Source organism: Pristis pectinata, chromosome 8, assembly GCF_009764475.1.
Source record: "Pristis pectinata isolate sPriPec2 chromosome 8, sPriPec2.1.pri, whole genome shotgun sequence".
Taxonomy (NCBI): domain Eukaryota; kingdom Metazoa; phylum Chordata; class Chondrichthyes; order Rhinopristiformes; family Pristidae; genus Pristis; species Pristis pectinata.
This window is the reverse complement of record NC_067412.1, coordinates 66,976,652-67,000,818: the sequence shown is the minus strand read 5'-3', so window position 1 is coordinate 67,000,818 and position 24,167 is coordinate 66,976,652. Positions and strand designations below refer to the sequence as shown.

General features: G+C 38.7%; 1 protein-coding gene across 1 annotated transcript; it reads right to left on the bottom strand.

Moving 5' to 3' along the window:
* Positions 1-1,845: 1,845 nt before the first annotated feature.
* On the bottom strand, positions 1,846-19,352 carry brcc3 (BRCA1/BRCA2-containing complex, subunit 3). Its single transcript, XM_052021054.1, has 8 exons — positions 19,062-19,352; positions 14,823-14,942; positions 14,152-14,239; positions 11,002-11,090; positions 9,774-9,829; positions 9,288-9,419; positions 8,079-8,122; positions 1,846-4,544 (listed from the first exon to the last, which is right to left on the bottom strand). The coding sequence occupies exons 1-8, from the start codon at positions 19,164-19,166 to the stop codon at positions 4,393-4,395; spliced, it is 786 nt and encodes a 261-aa protein (XP_051877014.1). The 5' UTR covers positions 19,167-19,352; the 3' UTR covers positions 1,846-4,392.
* Between the last annotated feature and the right edge of the window lie 4,815 nt (positions 19,353-24,167).

The window sequence follows — 24,167 nt, the reverse complement described above, 5'->3', positions numbered from 1 at the left end:
TAGAGCAACACACACAAAATGCTGGAGGAATTCAGCAGGTCAGGCAGCATCTACGGAGGGAAATAAACAGTTGATGTTTTGGGTCGACACCCTTCATCAGGACTGAGGTAGGGAATAGACGGGCAGGTCATGAGGCAGGGGAGGGGAAAGAGAAGGGATGGGGGGGCCTCAGGAATGAGGGAAAACAGATAAAAAGGGTGGGGGGGAAGAGAGGGGAGGGGTTACCAGGAGTTAGAGAAATCAATGTTGAGGCCGTCAAGTTGGAGACTACCAAGGTGGAATATGAAGTGTCGTGCCTCCAACCTGCGTCTGGCTTCAATGTGGCAGTAGAGGAGGCCATGAAAAGACATGTCAGTATGGAAGTGGGATGTGGAATTGAAGTGACTGGCTGTTGTGGCAGACAGAGCAAAGGTGCTCAATGAAGCCGTCACCCAATCTGCGTCAGGTCTCACTGATGTAAAAGAGGCCGCATTGGGAGCAAACAGCAGCAATCCAGGCAGACCAAGTGACAGTCAAGAGACACAAGACTTCAAGTCCTGATGCAGGGTCTTGACCCAAAACATCGACTATCTCTTTGTCTCCACGAATGCTGCCTGACCCACTGAGTTCCTCCAGCAGTTTGTTTTTTGCTCCAGATGAGTCAGTCCACTAACAATGTCATTATGGGAAACTTGAATAATGAATTTCTACCAAAATTACACTGGATGATCAGTACAACCCTGATAGAAATTGAAAGGTGCCTGTTTAAACATGTTTAGCAGAGAGAATGAGCTGACGAAAATTTTGTTGAAAAGCCTGTCCTCTGTTAAATTCAGTGGGCCAGAAGGTATTTCCTGGCATACAAAACCAAGCATGCAAAGGGAATTTGGCAGGTCTGGGTCAGGTACTTTGGGAGGAGAGGCTCAGTGGTTTGGGAGAGAAAGCTGGAGTAGGTGGTTGATTTTGTAATTGGGAAATTTTAGTTTGGGATCAGAATAGAATAGTTAACAAGGTTAGAGGTCTAATCAGAATCCATAGAAGGTCCAGAAAGAAGGTTAATAGATTGGTCAGGGTGAAAGTTAGATCCTGGGACTGAGTCAGTAGATTGGAGAGTCATGCCCAACTCATGAAATCCAGGCAGACATCTCAGTGCACAAAGCAAGAGAACATCATCAGAGGTACTGTGTTTTCGATGAGCTGTAAGATTGCAGCTCTTTCTCCCCCTTCAGCTTCAAAGATCCTACACCACTATTTAAGCGCAGGGGAATTTTCCTGGTGTGCTGGCCAAAATTTACAACCAAACATTTGAGAAAATTATCTAGTCATTTACATCACTGCTGTGCATGCATTGACAGCTTTGCTTACCTTTACTAAAATGGCTCTTAACTTCAAAGGCACTTCATTGAATGGCCTGAGATGATTATATCCAAATCTAGATAATAGCTAGAATGACAACCGTCTGGCCATATACTCAGGATGAATTCTTCAGTAGAAAACAAAGAGCAGTGTACTATCATATTATCCAATTTACCTTCCTCCCTCAACAAACACTACCAAGAGACATTTTTTGGTCATACATCCACTATTTCTCCAAAGCTGCTGCGTCCTAATATGCTGGCAGATTTGGCTGTATTGTATTTGTACTTTAAAACCAATTGGCTGACTGTGAAATACTCTGGAAAATGGTAAATAAATAATAATCTTCCCCTTTTTCTCTACTTACACAAGCTTTGTAAAAATGAATTAGTTCAATATATGCCAAGAGCACAAAGCCATTGTATAAACAATGCCAAGTTCATTAATTATTTTTCTACAACATGAAGTTATTCTTTCTTGTCTTGATGATAGATTTCTGATTTTCTTTTTTAGTATTTTATTCACTTTCCATCGCTATAACAGAAAGGAGAAATTGAAATAGATGGAGAAAACAACATCAAGTCTTGCCACATCCTGGTACACAAGTCATTATTATCAGTTATAGTATCAATCCTGTAGCACCTTAAGAGTTCCACATTTCAAAGTGTGATAATGTTAATGGAGAGAAGTTATATTCAGAGACACACATTGCACAGAATAATTGTATAACAGTGAAACATTACTTTAATACTGTCCAGAGAACGTGCAAAGAATAACATTGGTGCTTTTTTTGAAGTTTGCTCAGTAATTTAAGTTTTGGGAACCCTGATGAAATCAAAGACCAGCTTTCTCAAACATGAAAAAAAGTGGAAAAATATTGAAATATCTTAAAATATATCCTATACTTCTGATTGATATTTTCCTTCATCAGTGAAATTTGTTGTCATTATGTTTAAAATTGAGCTGCAAATGAGGCACAAAAATTTTATCAATAGATGAAAGATTTCTGAATTAATAGCACACTTCTTTTAACTAAGACAAAAGCATTTGTTGTTTTATAATCATTTACCACTTAAACATTTTACAATTGATCTTTTAACATTTCTACTAAGGCTGTGAAATCTAATTGACATTAAGTAAAAAAGGTTAATTGTTATCAGAATCCTGGCTTAGTGTGTGGGAAGGTTAATTTAAAAAAAAATCATCCGTGGTAGCTTTGCTAGTTTCTACTCCCAGATTTTCTATTCACTACAAATTATTGCTTTTCTTATCTATTTACGAGGTGCGACATATTTGGTATAAAGTGAATGAGATGTGTATGCCCAGTTTTTAAAAAATTTTTTACATATATCCAGTGCTACTGCTCACAGTGAATTGGTTATGGATAACTTCTTAAAAGCAATAATTAAGGCAAGTGATTTATGAATGAATTAAATTTTGTTTAACATACCTTAAATGCATGTCTTCTTAAGATTATAAACATACACAAGCACAAAATATTTAAGGCAGAAAATACTTTGATGATATTTTAGGGATAAAAACTGGGCTTGTTCTTAATATTGTTTAGTTTTAAATATCATTGGCTATTTTAATTTAAATATCAGTAACCTAAACAATACCCATTCTAGCACATATCTGGGTTTAAAGCTATAAAACTGTTTAGGACTGAAGAGATTTGTACGTTTTACCTATGCATTTAGCACCCTACAAATCAAATGAATGCAAATATGAAGGCAATGTGTGAGCCAAAACTAACTTGGAAACAGCAATCAGGCATGCAGTCGCCCCACAATCAAGCAGTCATAGATAGGAATTGCTTGAACTATTCCTAGGAAGTGTTACTTCACCTTATATGGACTACATTATCTTTCTAACTGGATTATGGATTGCACCAGTTCAAACAGTTCACTAGATGTATATCAAAAACCAATGCATTGAGATCAATAAATAAAGCTGACTGAAAATGGCAATTCAACTAACCCGTAGACCAAGAAATCGAAAGGCATACTCAAAGTTGATTAAGCAGCAGAATAAACAACGTTGTCTCTAGGTTCTATCAAGCCAATGACTGTAGCTTTATCGCAATTCAATTGATTTACTATTCTGCTTTAAAGATCACTAGCATGAAATTTCCTATCACTTCCCTACAGGTCCTATCATTCCTTCTGTGAAACTGATCAATTCCTGAAAATGATATTCCATTCATATTGAAGTTCCAGAATATACCATTTGGCTAAGTTAATAATCTAATCAAATATCACAAAAAGGCTCCACAGTGGTGAAATGAATCAATATAATGCACATAGATGATATGCTGACACTCTATTGTAAATGGCAAAACATCCTAAATATTTCTGAAGTTGGGAACAAAATTGTTTACTTTATTCACCAAATTTATTCACAGGATGAAAAATGAGAAATAAACAGTCTCACTTTTTAAGATATAACTAACGTCTTGTGACCTATTGTATCTTTGAAAGATGCGCTCTACGGTATCCACAAATTCTTGAATTTCCCAATCTGTTATATTATATAGATAGTTATATTAAAATAAATCACAGCATCTAATAGATGCCACAAATTCCAATTTCTATTATGCAAATAAAAACACAAGTAGACATTTCTTTCGTTGACAATTTATCAAGTACTCGACAAATTCCCTGGTCTTGAAAAGTAATATTAATTAAACCAACTTCTGTTAACACCTTGTTCAACTGAAAGAATAATTATTTAATATTGTCAGCGAACTAGTCCAAGCAATAAGTTGATATAAATAGAGCTATTGATTCCAGTGCTGGTCTCCTGAAGTGTGAATACTTAGATCCAGCAATGACTGGAACAATCCCCTTTTGGTGTAAAAGCCAACCAAAGCCAATATGTGCTTCCTTCCACTTGTTGAACAGGCTTGATTAAAGATAAATTGAGTGGGATCTTAAACATGACATAAAAGCTTTGCTACACATTTTTGTTGCAGTCAAATGGCTTCCTTTCTCATCAGAAAAAGATTATTCTGCTTGCACTTTCCTGTTCCTCTTTCCTTAGTTCCTACAATTTCTTTCATTTTAGGACTGCTAGTTCCTGGAGGAGCTGTTCCTTCTCCCGCTGAAGTTCCAGGATGTGTTGTTTGTTCTGATCTAAACGATCCTCCAGCCATTGTAGCAGAGGACCACTAATGGACGACATTTGGCTGCACAGATTCTTTGTGAAAACTGGAGAAAATAAAACCACGATTAACATATTTGCAGTGAAGGAACTTAAACAAAAAAAACATTCTTAAAATCAAAGAATTGAACTATCCCCTTTAAGTGTACAATTTTGTATACAAAGCATGAAACAGTTTAATCCTAAGAGATGCATTACTCATTCAGAGCAACTTGATACTACACATGAAATTCTGGGATAAAGTACTCAAAATCCAGCATCTAGCCTGCCCCTACACTTGCTCGGTAATCTTTCTCCTATCTAGGGAAATGTATATCAGAGACAAAAAGTTTATTCAAAGTCTTGCCTTGATAACCATTCATTTTTAATTGTGTTTAATAATCTAACATCTCAATAAGATTATTGCATAATATGAATTGCTTCTATTTTAGTATTAGATGTTTCCTCATGTACTTTATTGATTCAAGAATTTACTAAATAATCGGTCTGTTTCTGAGCATTCTGAATTCTTGAGCCTTTATGACATAGCTGCCAAGAGTAGCAAAGCTAGGTGAGTTGCACAATTCCCTTAAAAGATTTGGCTACAGTTTTTATATTTTAAACCAACATAAAATTAACCCATGTAAATTTAACCTTTAAAAAGATAAATTATCTATTGAATCAATTGCTTGTGGTTAGAAATAAATGTTTCACATTGCGCAGGTTACATACTGCATGGTGCACAATCTTTGCACCCCATCACATTCTCATTTATCTTGGTCTTTATCTCATCCATCTCTTTGTTTCCCTTGGCTCAACTTCTCCAACACTTCACAACCTTCAAATATTCCAACATACAGAACTATACGTATTCCTTCCAAGTAACAACCCCATCCCTTTTGCAGCTGTTACCATATGTATGTTTAGAGGGCTGGTATCCATTTAGATGACATTGTTTGAATTTTTCAAACAATCTAAACAAGAACTCTCCATTCTTCTCCTCAGAGACTCAATTGGTGCCTTCCCTCAAATATAAAGCATTTCCCCCTAGGTTGAATGGCACACTTCATCATTCCACAATCCACTCCTTTTAAAAATAGTGGAAATTCTAGAAAGGTTCATGAAATCAAGTTACATCCATAACCGCATTGAGATAACAAGTTAACCAACAGTAAAGAAAGTATACCCTATAATACTGGACAGACACGGACTCAACAGTTCACATGTAAAGTTCTGCAGAAAATGGAATTTGAAATAACAGAAATCTTAGAGACCTGCAGCAGATCAAACAGCACTGCTAGGGAGAGAAACAGTTAATGTTTCAAGTTAATAATTTCTTTCATTAAAGAAATCATTAACCTTTGAAATATTAGTGCTACTTCTCTCTTCATATACTATCTGATCTGCTAAGTACTTCAAGTATTTCCTCTCTTTAGTTAACAACAGACACTAGTTTGGAGTAGTAATTTTCACAGAATTTGCACTTTGAAATTGCCAGCATATTTCAACTATTGTAGCACCAGTTCCATCATCTGTAATATGGCACCCACTACCCGCATAGCTGCATAGATGGTCACATTATATTGCAGGCAAAAACATCAATTTTACTATAAATCAGATAACTTTGTCATACTACCTTAAAAGCTTCCTCTACTTAAAATAACTTTTATGACGGTAGTACTTCAAGGTGCACCTGGACATGGCTTTGTACATTTTTGTGGATACAAGTCATAGGAACTCAAAAAATACTGTAGTAAAAATTTTTAAACATCACGACAGAAGTTCTTCCTCAATTGTTTATGTCAACTCTGCAAGATAGTAGCACAAGCACTAAAGTAGCATGCTAAACTTTGCTTCTACAATTTGGTTCCAATGACTACTATGGAACTCAATTTATTGAGGGGGGTCTATAATATACTACCACCACTACATCACACATATAGAACATAGAAAACCTGCAGCACAATTCAGGCCCTTCGGCCCACAAAGCTGTGCCGAGCATGTCCCTACCTCAGAAATTACTAGGCTTACCTATAGCCCTCTATTTTTCTCAGCTCCATGTACCTATCCAAAAGTTTCTTAAAAGACGCTATCGTTTCTGCTTCCACCACCATTGCCGGCAGCCCATTCCACGCACTCACTACTCTGAGTAAAAAACTTACCCCTGACATCTCCTCTATACCTACTGTCCAGCACCTTAAACCTGTGTCCTCTTGTGGCAACCATTTCAGCCCTGGGGAAAAGCCTCTGACTATCTACCCAATCAATGCCTCTCATCATCTTATAAACCTCTATCAGGTCCCCCCTCATCCTCCGTCGCTCCAAGGAGAAAAGGCCGAGTTCCCTCAACCTGCTTTCATAAGGCATACCCTGCAATCCAGGCAGCATCCTCGTAAATCTCCTCTGCACCCTTTCTATGGCCTCCACATCCTGTAGTGAGGCGACCAGAACTGAGCACAGTACTCCAAGTGGGGTCTGACCAGAGTCCTATATAGCTGCAAACAATACCTCTCGGCTCCTAAATTCAATTCCCCGATTGATGAAGGACAATACACCATATGCCTTCTTAACCACAGAGTCAACCTGTGCAGCCGCTTTGAGCGTCCTATGGACTCGGACCCCAAGGTCCCTCTGATCCTCCACACTGCCAAGAGTCCTACCATTAATACTATACTCTGCCATCATATTTGACCTACCAAAATGAACCACTTCACACTTATAACTTCATCCTCTTTCATATCTATATTTTGTCTATGGAGTTAGCTGTAATTTTGTCTTTTCTATAAAGAGATTTAAGCACATGATTATTCATCTTTCCTACAATATCTCTCTCTGATCTGCGAGAAAGGGACAAAATGTTCCTCTATGTAAGAGTACTCTCATAACTACTATTCTCATCATCATATTGTTTCTCCCACTCTTTCTATGTAGGCTCTTTAACTGTATAAAACTTTGGTTAGGCCATATTTGGAATAGTGTGTGCAGTTCTGATGGCCACACTATTGGGGGAGTGAAGGCTTTGGAGAGGGTGCAGAAGAGTTTCACCATGACAATGCCTGGACTGTAGTGTATTAGCTATAAGGAGAGGTTGGACAAACTTCGATTGTTTTCTCTGGAGTGCTGAAGGCTGAAGGGCAACCTGATAAAGTTTATAAAATAATAAAAGGCATAGATGGGGTATATAGAGGTTGTTTCCCCAGGGTGGAAATATCAAATACTGTGGGGCATATGTTTAAGGTGAGAGGGGGAAGTTTATAGGAGATAACGAGGTAAGGTTTTCTTACATAGAGAGTGGTAGGAGCCTGGAATGCGCTACCAGGGGAGGTGGTAGAGGCAGATATGAGAGCAACATTTAAGAGGCATTTAGGCAGACACATGAACAGCAGGGAATAGAGGGATATGGATTATTTGTAGGCAGATGGAAATAGTTAGATTAGCATCATGGTTAGCGCAGACATGATGGGCCTGTTCCTGTGCTGCAATGTTCCATATTCTGTGTTTAACAATCACCACAATTAATGATGCAAGCCCCTGACAGTACTCTTCTATTATACCACTCAATGTGCATTGTTTCTCAAATGCACATTTAAGTCATTACATACCTGATCCATTGTGAATCTTGGTTATTGGGTCCAGATGTGTCAGACTGAAAAAAAAATAGAATTACGCTCCATGGAGAACTTCATGTTGAATATAAAAATCTACTGACAATAAGACAGTGACCCAAATTAATAAACTTCAAACATACAACTAAAGGCAAATGGCTCATTATAAATATAGCCAGCTACCAAAATACTATATTTTTCCAATTAGGATTAAGATCAATAGCCTGAATGTAAACTTCCTGACAGTTGCAGGCATTTTTCTGGACAATCCAGGTCTTTCCTACTTGGAACCATGATTTTGATAAGCACATAGCATGAAAATTGAAAGCGATCTCAAAAGCTATTGCTTACAAAATGGTGCGTTCATTGTCTTTTTTTTAAAGTGACTGACAGAAGCGGCATGTAAAAGCTTTAAATTGGAGTCCTTTAGGCTGTATAGGACTGACTTCAGTATTTGTTCCACAGTGGTAATGTATCAACTCAAAATGATAAATCCAGAACTCCAGAACTGAAAGTAGATTGAAAACACAGGTTAAATAATTACAAATGTATTTATTTAATGTGGCTAAAAACTTCCAATGCATTTCAAGAAAAACATGCAGAAATTAATCTAGTGTCATAAAAATAATAGGGTAGATAATAAAAATCTTTGCCAAATGGATGAGTTTTAATCAGCACCTTAAAGGAGAAAAGAAAAGCAGAAGTGCAGAGATGTTTTAAATTAGAAATTCAGAGTTTAGAGTCTTGGCAATTGAAGGTCCGGTAATCTGTTAAAGCAACTACATTTGGGGATACCCAACAGGTTAGAATTGGACTAGTGAAAATATTTCAGAATGCTGCAGGGCAGGTGGAGATTACACAGATAGAGAAGAGCAAAACCATAAAAGGACTTGAAAAGGATGAAAATTTTAAAATCATGGTGTTGCTGCAATGTAGATCAGCAAGCACAGGGGCACTGGATGAATGGGAGTTGGTACATTACAATATGAGCAGCAATGCTTTGGATGACCTCAATTATTTTGGAGCAAAGAATGAAGGAGGCAGGCCAAGAATGCATGGAAATAGTCAAGACTAGAATTAACAAAAACATGAGCGATGGTTTCAGCAGCAAGCATGGCAGAGTACATCAATTTTACAGAGAAGGAAATAGAGGTAGTATGGATATGTAGTCTTAAGCTGGAAGTTGTATTTCATTTATCCCCCTACCTGTGAATTCTTCTATAAGCATCCTGCTCTTCCTGACAAAGAATTTTTGGAAGCTCCACAGCAGACTCCAGGCACACTTTGCCAATGGTTTCATGTGGCACAACATGAATAGGGATTTCAATTCGTTCATATCTGAAATAAAATTTAAAATTAAGAGGGTTCTCATGTTTTCCTGGCCCATCAGATTAGCTCAAGTACTTTATAATGCTTGTGTAATCCCAAAGATTAAAGTAGAGCCCTAACAAATTAATATACAGTATTGTGAGAACAAGTATTCTTCTACCCATTGTTCAATACCTGGCAGAGAAAGCAAGTCATTAGATCCAGACTGAATTACTGTGAAATGAGGGCAAGAACATATCAAGTTTTTCCATTCCTTTACTTGGCATTCCCTCATATTAATAACACTCATCAGCTCACATTAAGAACCAAACCCTTTAATAAATATTATGCTGCATAATATTATATATGTTTGATTATACTTACTCAGAACCTTTCTGCGCTTGAATCGACTGGAAACAGGTGTAGAGAACTCGACCAGTCTGAAACAAACAAGGAGAAAGTCAAAATGTATTCTTTAAACACACTACCTTAATTTTCTATGTAACCAATAAGCTATTAATTATATGTTTTATTGTAACTGCAACAATGAAATATGGGTGGACCTTAATCATAAACTGATCAAATAAATATACTATTTATTGGCATAATAATGATCTTGAAGGAAAGCAACAAGAGCTTATGCAACTTTGCTTTGGAGTGCAGCATAATGGCATTAAAAAAACTCTCTTTCTGTTCTCGCTTCCATATTCAAATCTACAGGGACTGAAGTGATGGAAGTGCCTCCGTTCCAATAGTTGAAAGAGTTTGGAGTAATATCAATCCAAGACTACTGCACAAATCTATTCAAGTCCTTACAAATTAACAGCCACATTATTCAAGTTTTATTGATTTGGAATGAAGGTCTCCTTGTTAGGATTAAGAGAAGTTTACTTTTTAATCTGTGAAATAGCTGCTGCAACAACATTTGATGCTGTCAGGGAGTGAAGGTTTTTGCTTTCTATAGATCTGATAACCCTCACATAGAAAATACAATGTATGTCAATCTAGATCTGAAAACAAAAGGAAGAAACTTGCTTTTAGATGGTTTATCATGTCCACAGAATATTCCACGGGTTTCAGCCATTAACTGCTGAGATGAATTTTGCATTGTAGATAGCAAATATAAGAAACAATGTGCACAGTAAGATCAAATAAAATGAATGACCAATTAATTTGCTTTTGCAGATTAAGGACTAAAGGTTGGTCAATCTATTCTTCCTTAAATGATATTATGGAATCTTTAAATATATATACGCAAAGGTTTGAATGATGCCTCCTCCAAATCATAACGTCCATCAATATTTCTGAAATTTTATCATTGTATCTGGAGCAAAATTTCAGCATTTCCTGTATTTGTATTTCAGATTTTCAGGATTTGTGTCTGTTTTAAGATCACTAACGTACAACTTATTATTAATTGTAGAGATACTTTTGTGATATGTTTTTAATTTAGGCTATCATTAGCAAAGGCAGCCCTAATGCCGTTCTATAACCCACTTAAGAGCCAACAATAAACACAGAGGCTTTCTCACCAACTCTTTGAGGAAGCACTGAACATCTGATGTCTGCCGCCACAGGAATAGCACACAAAAGAATACAAACTGATATAAACCTTGGTGTTCTTGTCTTCAATGAAACAGGAAAAGATAAGTCCTACAAAACCCTGGTCCATCATCTGGTACATGGCCTGGGTTCGGACATCTGATAGAGAGAAGAGAGTAAGAAATTAATTAAACTCTGTTTCCTGAGCAGATTATTCAATATGTACACTGACCTGGTAAACAAGCTAAAAGGTCCTCAAGCTATTGCAGGCAAAGTTCTTCAATATAATTTCAATCTGAAGTGGTGTTGTAGAAGATAATTTAAAATTTACCAGCAAGGTGCATGTTTAATGAAGACTAATGCAAAACAATCCATTTGCCAAGATAGGAGCTGCCCTCCCCCAGGCAATCACTATACAGTGGCATGCAAAAGTTTGGGCACCCCTGATCAAAATTTCTGTTACTGTGAATAGCTAAGCGAGTAAAAGATGACCTGATTTCCAAAAGGCATAAAGTTAAAGATGACACATTTCTTTAATATTTTAAGCAAGATTACTTTTTTATTTCCATCTTTTACATTTTCAAAATAACAGAAAAGGAAAAGGGCCCGAAGCAAAGGTTTGGGCACCCTGCATAGTCACTACTTAGTAACATCCCCTTTGGCAAGTATCACAGCTTGTAAATGCTTTCTGTAGCCAGCTAAGAGTCTTTGAATTCTTGTTTGGGGGATTTTCGCCCATTCTTCCTTGCAAAAGCCTTCTAGTTCTGTGACATTCTTGGGCCATCTTGCATGCACTGCTCTTTTGAGGTCTATCCACAGATTTTCGGTGATGTTTAGGTTGGGGGACTTGTGAAGGCCATGGCAAAACCTTCAGCTTGTGCCTCTTGAAGTAGTCCATTGTGTATTTTGAGGTGTGCTTAGGATCGTTATCCTGTTGTAGAAGCCATCGTCTTTTCATCTTCAGCTTTTTTTTTTACAGACAGTGTGATGTTTGCTTCCAGAATTTGCTGGTATTTAATTGAATCCATTCTTCCCTCTACCAGTGAAATGTTCCCCGTGACACTGGCTGCAACCCAAGCCCAAAGCATGATTGATCCACCCCCGTGCTTAACAGTTGGAGAGGTGTTCTTTTCATGAAATTCTGCACCCTTTTCTCCAAACATACCTTTGCTCGTTGTGGCCAAAAAGTTCTATTTTAACTTCATCAGTCCACAGGATGCATCAGTCCACAGGTCCAAAATGCATCAGGCTTGTTTAGATGTTCCTTTGAAAACTTCTGACACTGAATTTTGTGGTGAGGACACAGGAAAGGTTTTCTTCTGATGACTCTTCCATGTGCATGTGTCGCTGCACAGTAGAACAGTGCACAACCACTCCAGAGTCTGCTAAGTCTTCCTGAAGGTCTTTTGCAGTCAAACCGGGGTTTTGATTTGCCTTTCTAGCAATCCTACGAGCAGTTCTCTCGGAAAGTTTTCTTGGTCTTCCAGACCTCAACTTGACCGCCACAGTTCCTGTTAACTGCCATTTCTTAATTACATTACGAACTGAGGAAACGGCTACCTGAAAACGCTTTGCTATCTTCTTATAGCCTTCTCCTGCTTTGTGGGCATCATTTATTTTAATTTTCAGAGTGCTAGGCAGCTGCTTAGAGGAGCCCATGGTTGCTGATTGTTGGGACAAGGTTTGAGGAGTCAGGGTATTTATAAAGCTTTGAAATTTGCATCACCTGGCCTTTCCTAACGATGACTGTGAACAAGCTATAGCCCTAACAAGCTAACGAAGGTCTGAGACCTTGGTAAAAGTTACCCGAGAGCTCAAATCTCTTGGGGTGCCCAAACTTTTGCATGGTGCTCCTTTCCTTTTTTCACTCTAAAATTGTACAAAACAAAAATAATACACTAATCTTGCTTAAAATGTTGAAAAAAATGTTTCATCTTTAACTTTATGACTTTTGGAGATCAGTTCATCTTCTACTCACTTAACTATTCACAGTAACAGAAATTTTGACCAGGGTGCCCAAACTTTTGCATGCCACTATATAAAAAACATGAAATTTTTAAAAATGTGGTGGACTGGAAAGAAATGTTTTGTTTCTTCTTTCTAACAGAAACAAACACAACACTGAGGCTCTAATAATTTTACAAAATCTCTCACAAGTGAAAAGCACTGAGGGAAGGTTGCTGATGATTCTCTGGGTAAATGCAAAACCATAAGAAATGACAATTTCCTGTTGATTCATCTGATCCATTCCATGAATCTCATCAAGCATCTAAGTGCCAGTTAAATAATTTGAATCAATTAGACAACAAAGCTCCAGATTTTGTGTTGAGTTAGCTAGTCTAGGAAATCAACAAAAATGCTCCAATGAGGTTTTAATCAGTGAAAAGTGAAGAGAGAAAAATAACAGTTTCTACCGAATTAAAGTGGTAGCCAAAAGGAACTTCAGAGTCACGCCTGCAGACTGAACATAGGGTGCTTTACCTCACTCCTTCTCTCCATCTTCACCTTTGTTCTCTATCCCACTGCCATTTTGGCCAATCTGGTTGTGATCTGCTGCACTGTTATAACAATGCCCAATGTAGGCTTAGTGAACAGCACCCCATCTTCCATCTAGGCAACCTTTTTATTGAATTTGACTTCTTTTTTGAAAGGGCTCAGTAACAAATCTTACAACTTTAGCTAACTTGCTTTCTGTGCATATTAGAACTAGTTAGTTCACCTGTGATATTGGCTCAGTTTTTTTCTCCTCATGAGCATAGCCTGACCTACCAGGCACGTCCTACAACTCTGTATTTTGCAACTTCTATATTCTTTTTTTTAATGTGTTCTCACTCTCTAATGGTCTTCATTTCATAGCATTTATTTTCCCTTGTTCCAATTCTCTCTTTCTCTAACTGCCCACATTAACCCATACACCTGATGAATTAGTTTACAGCTTATCTGCACAGCAAACCTGGCCTCACTTATCAGAGATATTTCCTTTGTTCTATTCGCCTCTTCCCCCACCCTCTCTGCAATTTAAAACCGACTTGTTTTCTCTCCTTTCTAGCTCTAACAAAAGGTCTTTGACCTGAAATGTTAACTCTGTTTCTTTTTCCAAAGGTGAAATTGTATGTCAGTCAGGTGCAAAAAACACTGTAAACAAGGAATATTTTAAACTGCTTGCACAAGGCACATTAACTCCATGGTTACTTAACGTGCAGTTTAGTCATTCACTTACCTACATGTGAAGGCCATACAGTGATATGTGGATGAGAATGATACCATCCCACCACTCTCATCGGGTGGCCAGTCATATCAGCTAATCTGTACAACTAGTTAAAGATAATAAATTAAAGTAATATCATGTAACTTTCTAACAAAGACATTCCTCCAGAATCCTAGAACACTACAATTTTCAAGTCTGCCCTCTTATACTAACACCTTAATGCACACACAATGTAAACTTCACTGGTTTACAAAGAAAAATAAGTTTGCAAATGAATGATTTTTAAAATATATTTTATAGTAATTTCTAGTCTTTCCCCCCCCAGAAAATATTAAAAATTATCTGCATTATATTTTGATGTTGTAGTTTAAAGAGAATTTATCTGCATCCTTTAGAAGTTTTATTCAGCAAATAACAAACTTGTTTATGTCCAAAATCTCTGTCTTTACTACCTATCAGATGTGTATTGTATCCAACCTGGGGCTATCTAATGAAGACTCTAGGTTCAAAAGCTCCTTATTCCCTAATAGTTAGCCGCCTCATCTTGTGAAAATATGAATAAAACATTATCTCACAATATTTGCAGCAGGTAATTTTGCACATTCTGGAAAAAAAGACTTGAAATAACATGACCCCAGAACCTTTCACAATAGCAATCTCCACTGTGATCACTGAAAGGATATCTCAGCTTCAGTAGAGGCTGCAGAAAGTTGCTCTGGAGAAATTTCCACCCGATCTTTGCGCTTATCTGAGCGACGGAGGATAATAACAGAATGAATGTGAACAATCCTACTTGTGTCAACCTAAGAAAATGTGAAGAAATTCATTAATTATTTTTTTATTTACTTCTTGGCCTTTCACAGGTGTCACACTACACTCTCTCTCATTTCTGGAAAGTGGCCTCACAATCAGTCAAAGAAACAAGATTTATTTTATATAATCTGCCACACAATAGTTGTTACACTAAATGAGAACTCTAGGGTCAGGAATAACATATTTGCATGAATAGAATGGTTAAAGGAATGGCCAAACAATCCATTTTGCTTAAATGGAAGGATCCAATACCCTCTACTACTTTTCAATGGTTCTCTCAAACTATATCATGTTTAAACTTGGAAAAAATTAGGAGTGGTACTGTTGATCCTTCACTTAAATCTGAGGAAGTTTGGAGTCCATTTATTCAATATTTTCACATGATATAGATCCCCTTATAATAACCTTTCAATTTAGAGGAGCGAAGTTGATGACATAATATTGCTCTGTTTCTATTGAGAAATTTTAGTCCAGTTTTTTTTGGGTTTTTTTGAATTTTTTTTCTTTAGCTTAGTTTGGTTTGATATATTGTTTATAATTTTTCTTATTGGTTTGTTTTTTTTCTTTTTTAATATTTTATAATAAATCTTTTTCTTTTATATTATATTCATTCACTAACAGATCATTGGATCTACAGATTTTTTTTATACTCTATTGTTCTTTATGATTATCCATGCCATGATTGTTCTCTTGATCTCTTTGTATTACATGTATAAACATTGATATATTAATCTGTATTAATTTGAAAACTAATAAAAAGATTGAAAAAAGAAAGAATGGTTAAAGGACATGACAAAAATAAAGTTGGGATAAATTAATCATTTTCAGCTAGAAGGCTTTTACTTGTGGCTAACAAAAAGGATCAATACTGGGACCTCACCTATTATTAATTATTTATATTGGAGAAAAGGACACACTCTATCCAAGTCTGTTGATGGTAGGTGAAAAATATGAGCTTTGCAGAAGATGCAAAGTATCTAGAAAGGAAAACAGACAGGTTACATGAAGGGACGAGAATGTGGCAGTTGGAGTACAATGTGAGTTTATTCATTTGGTTAGGAGGAATAGCAGAATATAGGATTACAGATGGTTCTAAGTGTACAGGTGCATGAAATGCAGTAAGTTAACATGCAAAAAGGCAAATCGTATGTCAGCCTTTCTTCCAAGGAGGTTCAATTACAAAACTCAACAAGTTTTGTAGCAATTGTACAAGCTTTAGGTAAAACCCCGCAGGTGGCCACCAGTGAAAGTTGATACATGACCACCCCCCCCCCCCCCCCAATAATCATTAAGTACATTCAGCACAAATATATGCATTCAAATGTGTATAATATGTGGTCAAATTTAAATTCCTGTGACCTTATCACATCTTGAATATTATATGCTGTTTTAGTCTCCATAAAAAAGTAAAATAACATAGGCTTGGAGGTGCAGCAGTGTAAATTGACTGGATTGATTCCTGGAATGAGTGTGTTGTCCAGCAAGGAGAATTTCCATTGGGTGACCCTATGATCAGTGGAGTTGAGAAGAATGAAACGTGATTCTCTTCAAAACATACAACATTTAGTTCATTTAACAAGATGGATGCATCCCTGTAAACCTCTAATAATTTCACTTCCTGCCTATAATGAGATGACCAGAATTGAACACAATATTCCAGCTGTGGCAGGACAAATTCACCACGACTTCCCTGGTTTTATACTCTATGCCTCTATTAATGAATCCCAGAACTATATGTACCCCGCCACTTTCAATTATTTGTGCACACATATCTCCAGGTTCCTCTGCTCTTGCAACTATTTTAGAATATTCTAAATCACCCTTCCTCATTCTACCTACCAAAATGCATCTCCTTATATCAAACTTCATCTGACCCGTGTCTGTCCATTCCACCAATTTGTATCCTGCTGCAATCTATTGTTATCCTCTCACACACTTCACAATACTGCAAAGCTCTGTGTCAGCTGCAAATTCAGAAATTATTACTTCCTTTCCCATGTCAAGATCATTAATACAAATTAAATATTATCCCAAAATTGATCCCTGGGAATGCCACTATTTACCGTCCTCCAGTCTGAAAGGCGACTATGCACCACAACCCTCCGTTAACTGTTACTTAGCCAACTACCAAATGTCCTTTTTATGCCATGGACTTCACCTTTGCTATTAAGCCTGTCATATGGTATCTGGAAGTCTATGTACACTACATCAATTGCATAACCACAATGACTCTATCTGTTACTTCATCAAAAATTCTGTCAAGTTCATTAAAAATGTTTTGCCCTTTGTAAATCCATGCTGGTTTGTCTTAATCAACCCATTTTTCTCAAGGTAACTATTCATGCTGTCCCAGATTAATGCTTCTAAAAGCTTTTCCACCACCAAGAATAAACAGACTGACCTGTTGTTGCTTGGCTTATCCTTACTTTGTCTTTTTGAACAAGGGAGTAATATTTGCTACTGTGCAGTTCTCTGGAACCAAACTCCTATCTAAAGAGCATTGGGAGAGTATGTTCAATGCCCATGCATAGAAAAATCGATGTTTCCTGGATTAAATTACAGATGGAATGATGGTGCAGGTGACAGGGTGCGATGATGGGATAAAGAAAAAGACAAAAGCAAGTCAATATGGGGATTGCAGAATTATTATTAGAAATTGTTGAAAAAGTTGCGCTCAGACTGCTGTAACATGACTCATCGAAAAATTACATCAAGCATTGGGACTGTGGAGGACCCCAACATCAGAAGTCAAGCTAGTAAGACAGAGAATTAAAGGCACAGGTTATCAGAAGCTCAGAGTCACACACATGAATTGAGTTTTGATGTTCCACAAAGTAGTCATCTATTCTGCAATTGGTTTCCCCAATGTAAATCTTTTTAAAAAATTACATCATGAGCAATGAATATAATACAGTAAATTGGAAGTAGTCAAATGAATTGTTTCACAGAAAAAAATGTTTATGGACTCTGGACACTGTTAAAAGATCAAAAGGACAGGGGTTTGTACAATTCCCAAGAGGAGGGGAAGGGGAGACAGTAATTCACCAGAGATGCAAGAAATAGTAAAAAAATGATCAGTTGAACATAGAGACTAGAAGGCAAGACCTAGAAGAACCCGGTCATCATTTTGGAAGGGAAGAAGAGGGGAGATCAGATATATGGGATATTGGCTGGTTACTCTCATGAATCCTGTAAACTATAGTGGAAGGGGAATCTTTGGTTGCAAAGGAAGACATATCAGTAGTGCCAGTATGGAAGATGGCATTGCCAAAACTGATGTGACAGAGACAATTAAACTAAAAAAAAGAGAAAGGGGTCCTTAAAGAAATTGAGATGAAGGAAGTGTGGTCTAGGTAACTGTGATCACGAAACTGTCCCGAGAAATGGGGATAGAGTGTCAAGGGAAGGGAAAAGGGGCAGAAATTAACCATATGAATGTGAGGAAAGAGTGGAAATTCATAGAAAAGTTGATCAGATTGATTTAGAACAAAGATCTAATTCTCCTTCTACCATTCTGGAGGAAAAATTGAGTTTTGATATAATTTTCCAAATCACTCTCTACTCAAATAGTGGAAATCTTTTGAAAATCTTTAGCCCGTCACCTGCTTCTCCCAAGAAAGTCCCAAAATGTTATTTTCTATACAAAATCTACATAATTTGTAACTAAATGAGTCGATAACAATTGTTTGCACCATTTCTCTAGGGACACCGTGAAGTGGATTGACTACTCGCTTCCTGCTTTTCGGTTTCTGCAGGGTTAAGTTTGCTTGCTCATTAGTTGGGTGGGACTTTTGCCTGACACCAACACAGGAATGGGGCAAGTGGCCTCCCCTCGGCTCACCATGAACCGACGGTCCAGTGGAAGTCAGGCAACGGTTGCTGCCTTTGGCATCGGTACAGTGGCCTTTGTAATGGCCCCAGGCCTGGCTCCGAGGCCACTGCCTCCGTCCCTGAGGCGACAGTTTTCATTGCTGTGCCGCTGGGTGAGAGGTTCGGATGCTACGGCGAGAGTCCCCAGCCCCGTTACTAGGGTGAGGCCCTGGTTGGTCGGAGGGGCGCGCGGTTGCTAGGGTGACGGTCGCCCGGCCTGGTTGCTAAGGGATCTGTACCTCTCCAATACAGAGCCCCATCACTTCCTCTTTTTCCGTGGACAGAGCGTGATTCAAACACACGAGGAAAGCATCAGAGTCCAGGTGAACCCCGCACACCGCCATGTCCGCCCGGCAACCGCTGCAAACCGAATCTAAACTCGATTTATCGAAACCGGATATTCTTCCTTCCCGACAACAAAGAAAACAGTCGACGTCGGCTGGAAAACACGGGCCGCGACGTGGTTCCGGGCCATTCTCCAGCCGAATGACATTCTCTGACACAAACAACAAGCGATAATGTAGCGCGTTTACATGTTTACGGAGGTAGGGGGTTAATATTCTTTTTTCGTATCCCTGGTTATTATCGGACGTTTGGGAAGATTTTAATTCTTCTTCATCCGTTCCCTCTGGGACGAACCCGAGTCGAGTTTTAGGTAACACCGTGTCTCCGGCGGGCAGAAGCGGCCCGGTTGTTGTGGAAACTGTCGCAGCTGAAATGGCAGGTTAAGGTAACTCAAATAGTTGATCTGTCAGATTTTCTTTTTAAATAAGGCAAAATCGGTCCATAAGAAGACCGCATTAATTTTTGCAACTTGAGCCCCCAAGAAGCTGTGATCTGCATATTACTGCCCATCCAATGTCACTTAATATGTATAGGTCAAACCTGGGCTTTAGTCTCTGTAGCAATTCTCTGGCAATCTTCATAACACAAGGCGCAGGGGGTGGTTCCATGGGATTTAGGGGATCACTGACTTGATGTATTGGTGATGTTCACTCCTAGGAACTTGAAGCTCTCAACCCTTTCGACCTCAGCACCATTAATGTAGACAGGTGCATGTACACTGCCCCTTTCCTGAAGTCAATGACCAGCTCTTTTGTTTTGCTGACATTGAGGGAAAGGTTGTTGTCATGACACCATGTCACTAAGCTCTCTATCTCCTTCCTGTACTCCGACTCATCATTATTTGAGATACGGCCTACTATGGTGGTCGTATGGTGGTTGCAGATGGAGTTAGAGCAGAATCTGGCCACGCAGTCATGACTATGTAGGGAGTAGAGGGCTGAGGACACAGCCTTGTGGGGCACCAATGTTGAGAATAATCATGCTGGAGGTGTTGCTGCCTGTTCTCACTGATTGCAGTCTGTTGGTCAGAAAGTCAAGGATCCAGTTGCAGAGGGAGGTGTTGAGTCCCAGGTCTCAGAGTGTGGTGATGAGTTTGCTTGGAATTATAGTATTGAAAGCAGAGCTGTAGTCAATAAACAGTAGTCTAACGTGGGTGTCTTTACTGTCCAGATGCTCCAGAGATGAGTGTAGGGCCAGGGAGATGGCGTCCACTGTAGACCTGTTTCAGCGGTAGGCGAATTGCAGTGGGTCGAGGTTGTCTGGGAGGCTGGAGTTAATGCGTGCCATGACCAATCTCTCAAAGCACTTCATGATGGGGATGTCAGAGCCACTGGTCGGTAGTCATTAAGGCATGTTACCTTGTTTTTCTTTGGTGCCAGGATGATAGTGGTATTCTTAAAACAGGTGGGACTATCAGATTAAAGCAGGGAGAGGTTAAATATGTCTGCAAATACTCCCACCAGTTGATTAGAACAAGATCTGAGCACATGGCCAGGACACCATCCAGGCCAGATGCTTTCCTCTGGTTCACTCTCCGGAAGACTGATCTTACGTCCTTGACGGTGACCACGGGTTCAGTTGCATTGGAGGCTGTCAGGGTGGGTGGTGACAATCCAGTTCCCTTCTGTTCAGAACGCGCATAGAATGCATTAAGCTCATCAGGAAGGGATGCGCTGTTGTTAACTATGCTACCTGACTTAGTTTTGTAGCCCGTTATAACGTGTAAGCCCTGCCACAACTGACGGCTGGTCTAGGGCTCTATTTTGAACCGGTATTGTCTCTTGGCATTCCTGATAGCTTTCCGGAGGTCATATCTCGATTTCTTGTAAAAGGTCAGGGTCAACCCGATTTGAATGCAGCAGTCCTCAACTTCAGTGGGGAGTGGATCTCCTGGTTCATCCATGGTTTCTGGTTTGGGAACACCTGTATTATCCTCTTTGGTTAACAGTCCTCAATGGCAGATGGAATTTAATCCTGATAAATGTGAGGTGATGCATATTAGGGGGGGTCTAATGAGAGTAGGCTATATACCATTAATGGTAGGGGCCCAGAGAGCATTGAGGAACAAAGGGACCTTGGTGAATAAGTCTCAAGCTCCTTGAAAATGGCAACACCAATAGGTAGGGTGGTGAAGAAGGTGTACGTGATACTTGCCTTTGTTAGGGCATAGAATATAAGTGCAGGGAGATCTTGGTACAACTTTATAAAAGGTTAGTTAGGCCACAGCTGGAATATTGTGTGAAATTCTTGTTGCCACACTATTGGAAGGATGTGATTGTAGTGGAGAGGGTGCAGAAAAGATTCACCAGGATGTTGCCTAGGATGGATTGTTTTTCAACTGAGGGAAGACTGGATGGGCTGGGTTTGTTTTCCATGGAGCAGAGGACTCTGAGAGACCCAATAGAGGTATACAATTTTTTTTTGGGGGGGTGGGGGAGGACATAAATAGGGTGCAATCTGGCATTCTGAGAAGGTGATGGAGCAGGTACTCTTGCACATTTAAGAAGCATGTGAATAAGCAGTTGAATTGCCAAGGCATGGTAGCCTATAGATTTTGGGTAGCACAATGGCACAACTAGTCGAGCCACTGCCTCACAGCACCAGAGACCCAAATGCAATCCTGACCTTGGGTGCTGTCTGTGCAGAATTTACAACTTCTCCCTGTGACTACATGGGGTTTCCTCCCACATCCCAAAGACCTGCAGATTAGTAGGTTAATTGGCCACTGTAAATGATCCCTAGTCTGTCAGTGAGTGGTAGAATTTGGATGCAGTTGATGAGAATGTAGGATTAGTGAGTAATTGATGGCACAGACTCGGTGGACTGGAGGGCCTGTTTACATGCTTTATGACTCTATGACCAGAACTGCACACAATGCTCCAACTGTGGATTAAGCAACGTTGTACCACAACCTCAGTTCAATGAAGGCAAGAATCCCATATACCTTCTTCATCATCTTATCCACCAGATCTGTCACCTTGTATATAAAGTGATCTATATTCTTCTACACAATTTTGGAGCTGTTCATTTTGGAGTCAGTTCAGGTCCAAACTCTGGAACAAATTAAAACTTCAGCAAATCATGAAACAGTGATTGAAAAGCTTCCGTATATACAGACTTCATTGTTTTTTGTGTGAGGAAAACATAGAAATCGATTAAACCAAGTGCTTGCTAATTGTTCTCATCTTTCTGATGTAAATGTGCAATTCTCGCAATGGCATTGACAGCGTTTGGCTGCAGCATTGGTAATGATTAGAATCAACAAAAGCTACCCAGTTTCTAAACATCTGTGGGACATTAAATTGTTCTCTAAATATTTGGGACTCATGTATTTGACATACATCCACCACATCTTGGGTAGGGAATGGTTGGATTTGGACTAGTGATTTGAAGGAACGGCAATATATTGCCACAGGCTGGAGGGGAACCTGCCTATCATGGAGTTCCCACATACCTGCTGCCTTATTAGTTCTTGGTGTTAGGTCTCAGGTTTGGGAAAGGTAGCTATGATGTATGGCCTCGACAAACGCGTACCTACAGTGCATACATTGCAGTAACAGTATAGTAGTGATGAAGGAAGTGCTGGTTTAGTTTATTGTAATAGTAGGGTGAGGGATATGCCAAGCCACGAGGTTAGCAATTGTGATGAGTACAATTTGGCTGCTGCAGATAACCCATAGTACCTCATTTTGGGCTGCTTATCTATTTTGAGTTAGCACAATAGAAGTGCCGCACAACACAATGCAGTGTCTTAATGTGAAGGTGGGATGTGAATCCTTGTTTTTGCAAGGATGATTTGAAGGACAGATGTGTCTAAAATGAGTAGGTAAGTGGTAATGAGTTCAAGTAGGTTTGACATATCAGTCCGCTCACCAGATGCCACAAATCCTATATGACAATTGAGATCCTGAGGACTCTGCTAGGTCAACTAGTGATGGTGTTACAGAACTAGCCTTGGTGATGAACATTTAACTAGCTCAACCAATGTAGATTCTGTACTCCTGCTACTCTTGGTGCTTCATCCACATGTTGTTCAACATGGGTAAGTACTAATTGGTGGTGGGGTGGTGATAAGATTGGGTAAGGTAGATTTAATTTGGTTTCCATGCTTATGTTTGTCTTGATGGCGTGAGGCTTCATATGGTTTGGAGTCAACGTTGATGACTTACCTTCACTGTTTCAGCGTTTGAGTTTTGATATCTCCAAATGTGCGCAAGGTGTTTAATGTGCTTTGGATAGCAGATATTTTCCAAGAGGATCAGCCTTTCAGAAGGGTCAATGGAAGTGAGATAATTGTATTAAAATTGGAAAATATTATAAATGGCTGTTTTTTTTTTCCTCTCTCAGACACATTATGTCTTCCAAGGATCCCTGCCAAAAACAAGCCTGTGAAATACAGAAGTGTCTACAAGGTGAAATTCAACATTCTCATTTCTTTTGAAATGTTTTGCTCACGTTGGCCAGACATTCATCTCATCTAATATCATCCATTATGAGTTACTTTATTACACAGCTGTTTAATCTCATTTAAGATCTAGGCTAATGCAATGTGCTTTTATTTAACAGATTCACTTGGTTATTGAAAAAAAATAGCATCTTTAATACAACTTGTAAATGACAGAACATAATTTCAGTAGAGGAATACCCTTTGGTCAGGTGTGGCTTACCTTCCAACATTGATTAAAAACTTTTGTAGCATTATTCATGACCCTTACAAAAATGATTGCCAAAGTAAAAATTTATTAGAAAAGTTTAACTCAAAGCACTTTTATTCTTCTTAATAGGATTTTTGGTTTCATTTTAAAAAATAAAAATTGGATCTTCTACAGACCCAACTGTATCCTCACTTATTTCAACAATCACTTTCTCAGATTCAATCCCTTTCCAGACTCAGTTCAATGTATAAAAAAAGAGCAAACTGTCACACAGTATTTAGATGCTAATAAGGCAGCTGGCTACTTGAGACAGTTACAGCCATCATGACAAAAAGGCAAACTTAG

What these genes read in the sequence shown, in the direction of transcription:
- brcc3 (XM_052021054.1), bottom strand. Translation starts at nt 19,166, where the DNA reads ATGGCGGTGTGCGGGGTTCACCTGGACTCTGATGCTTTCCTCGTGTGT. An exon ending in TGGGGCTCTGTATTGGAGAG is followed by an intron (nt 14,943 to 19,061) that starts GTACAGATCCCT and finishes ACATTTTCTTAG; the next exon opens with GTTGACACAAGTAGGATTGT. An exon ending in GCTTATAGAAGAATTCACAG is followed by an intron (nt 8,123 to 9,287) that starts GTAGGGGGATAA and finishes TTTTTTTTTCAG; the next exon opens with TCTGACACATCTGGACCCAA.